The sequence below is a fragment of the Loa loa genome, assembly GCF_000183805.2.
Source record: "Loa loa unplaced genomic scaffold supercont3.569, whole genome shotgun sequence".
NCBI classification, from domain to species: Eukaryota; Metazoa; Nematoda; class Chromadorea; order Rhabditida; family Onchocercidae; genus Loa; species Loa loa.
The window spans coordinates 25,454-27,958 of NW_018108749.1; the positions used below are offsets into that span (position 1 = coordinate 25,454).

The 2,505-nt window shown below is 31.1% G+C and overlaps 1 protein-coding gene across 1 annotated transcript in view; it reads right to left on the reverse strand.

The window, feature by feature from the left end:
* The window catches only part of LOAG_18833 (hypothetical protein), a gene marked incomplete at both ends in the record, with an annotated part of 5,712 nt that extends 4,571 nt beyond the window's left edge, over positions 1 to 1,141 (reverse strand). The window contains 3 exons of the mRNA XM_020451496.1: positions 260 to 438; positions 722 to 885; positions 1,075 to 1,141. Coding sequence (XP_020304713.1) covers positions 260 to 438; positions 722 to 885; positions 1,075 to 1,141 — 410 coding nt within the window. The remainder of the gene's footprint in view (positions 1 to 259; positions 439 to 721; positions 886 to 1,074) is intronic.
* Between the last annotated feature and the right edge of the window lie 1,364 nt (positions 1,142 to 2,505).

Here is a 2,505-nt window from a genome sequence, read left to right on the forward strand (position 1 = left end):
TATATATATATATATATATATATATATATATATATATATATATATATATATATATATATATGTACCAGCAACACTTGATTAACTATAGCAGACCTTCTTTCCATGAGAAATATCAAACAAAGTGACAGTCAAAGACCAAATTTATTAGCGGAAACCAAGTGTGGCTTAAGTATAGCCATACAAAATCCTCTAAGAATGTGAAACTGCTCCAAAAATTAAATAATAAGAAAGATATCCTGGATCTTCAAGCTATACATACCTTTCAATCCAAGCCTTATACATCTTGTTCCTACAAACTTCTTTTGCAACATCAGGAGAGCAACAAATAAATGCGAAGTCCGGAGACCAAGCAAGAATTTTATGAGGATAGGTAGTAAATGTGGTGAATTGGGCTCGTATAGAGAGTTTTTCTGGAGGAAACGCTACCGAAACTTTCACCTGAAATGATCAAAAGAAACATCGTGCCTTTCTATGGATTCTGGAAAGGTGAACAATTGCAAATATTGTATGAGAAGAGGTAGTAAATATTAATTAATTTCATATTAGTTTCACAGCACGCATCACTCATGAGTGATTTATGATCAAAACAGTTTTGAACTCGTCGTGATATAATATGTAGATAAGGTGTCGCACTCATTTAGTAGTAATACCAAAAACAAAAGTCTCAAACAATTAACTAAATGAAAATTTGCATTTGGTAAATAGTGACAATAACTTATACTTGTAGACGATTATTCAGGAGAAATGTTTCGAGCAATTTATTTGTCCGGGTTGGTGATGTGATGGAACCATTAATATCGACAAATGATATAAAATCACCAATATGAAAGCACTGTTCATCATTCGGTGTTTTCCGTTCATCAATTACCAGATCACGATGTCTACCTACAAAAAACAACAAAGACGTTGGCTAAAAGAAATTTCTCTGGTAGTAGATTTGAAATGAATTATCACAATAACAATTTTTTCATGAGGAAATTAGTTCTTTATCCTTTTCTTCAAAGTTATCAATGATTTTACAACTATGCGACGGTAATGATTCGAAAGAAGACTGTGACAAGGTAAAAAAGAAACCTGGAACAAATACGTATAATAATCCATTATCATCCTGGTGACTTATCAATCCCGTACGTCTTGACATTATTAAAATCCTAAAATTTAAATGATATATAACAACCGAATGCATCGAAAACAACAAATTCTGACAGAATGATAATGACAAAGAACAATTAAACATATAATGAAGGCAAATTATCATTCTCAATAAAACATTTCTTTTCAATGTTTACTTAGCGTCCAATTGTAAAATCTAGATAGATGAATCAAATATCATAAAGAAATCTACTACGTCAAATATTACGGAAAACATATTACGTATGTGGTTACGTCATGTGATCAAATATGTATGTCATTTTCCATTTTCCTTTTTTCTCAAATTTCTCTTAAAAGTACAATTAGTTGAAAATTTTGAAACTGAAAAATCAGAAAGCAAAACTATAAACGAAGGGAAAGATCGATATTGCTACTGCTCACATGGAATGTAAAGAAAAAAAGTGGGGGAAACATTCCATGGTTTAATACCATCCGGTATTTCGAGTTCCGGGCCAATCAATTTCCGAAAAAATTGTCAATTTTCTGCTATTATCATTTGTAGTATGAGAACAATTCTTACATTTTCCTGAAAGGCACTTATTCAATCAAACAAACTATTCTCTCTATATTAGTAACTTATTTTTACAAATGATAACAGTCATAATTGCTGATAAGTGATAGGAAATTATCATCACTTCCAGCGGATCTAACTATATATTTTCATATTTTGTAATTTAATCATTGGAATTTTCTTATCACTTCTTTCGTGCATATTCGCTATTATTTTAATCAATAAAAGTTGGTGAATGATAGTTTTTAATAGCAATGATCAATAAATACTTTCTATGCAATATCAAATTAGTGGAACTGTTTAGTGAATTGAAATGACAAATACTGACCAATATAAGTGTTGATTGAATGTAAAATTAGATGGGAAAAAACGGTGACAGATAGCTGAGAGAATTGCTAAAAGAGAACTAAAAAGTGATATCAAAGTTTAATGGAAAAGATCGGTAATTATACGGGTAATAAAGGAAACACGAAAGATAAGACAGCTTATAGCAACAGAATAACCACAGTAAGCAAACCCTCCATTAGAAATCTTGCATATGTTAAGAAAATATCCCGATAACTCTCAAAATTCGGGGTAAGATTTCCAGGAGAAAAACTATAAAATTCTGATTCAAAATAACCAGCAGATGATTGATGCAAGTGATATTTGTCTAATCCAATCAATGAGTCATCCTCGCTGATCACAGTCACAAATGAAGCATTTAAAATCAAAATTATATATATATATATATATTTATCTAATTTTCCCTGCTGTTATCCAGAATTTCCGGTAAACATTACGGTGCAAAGCTGTCAACCAAATCTTCAGAGAGAGAGAGAGAGAGAGAGAGAGAGAGGAGG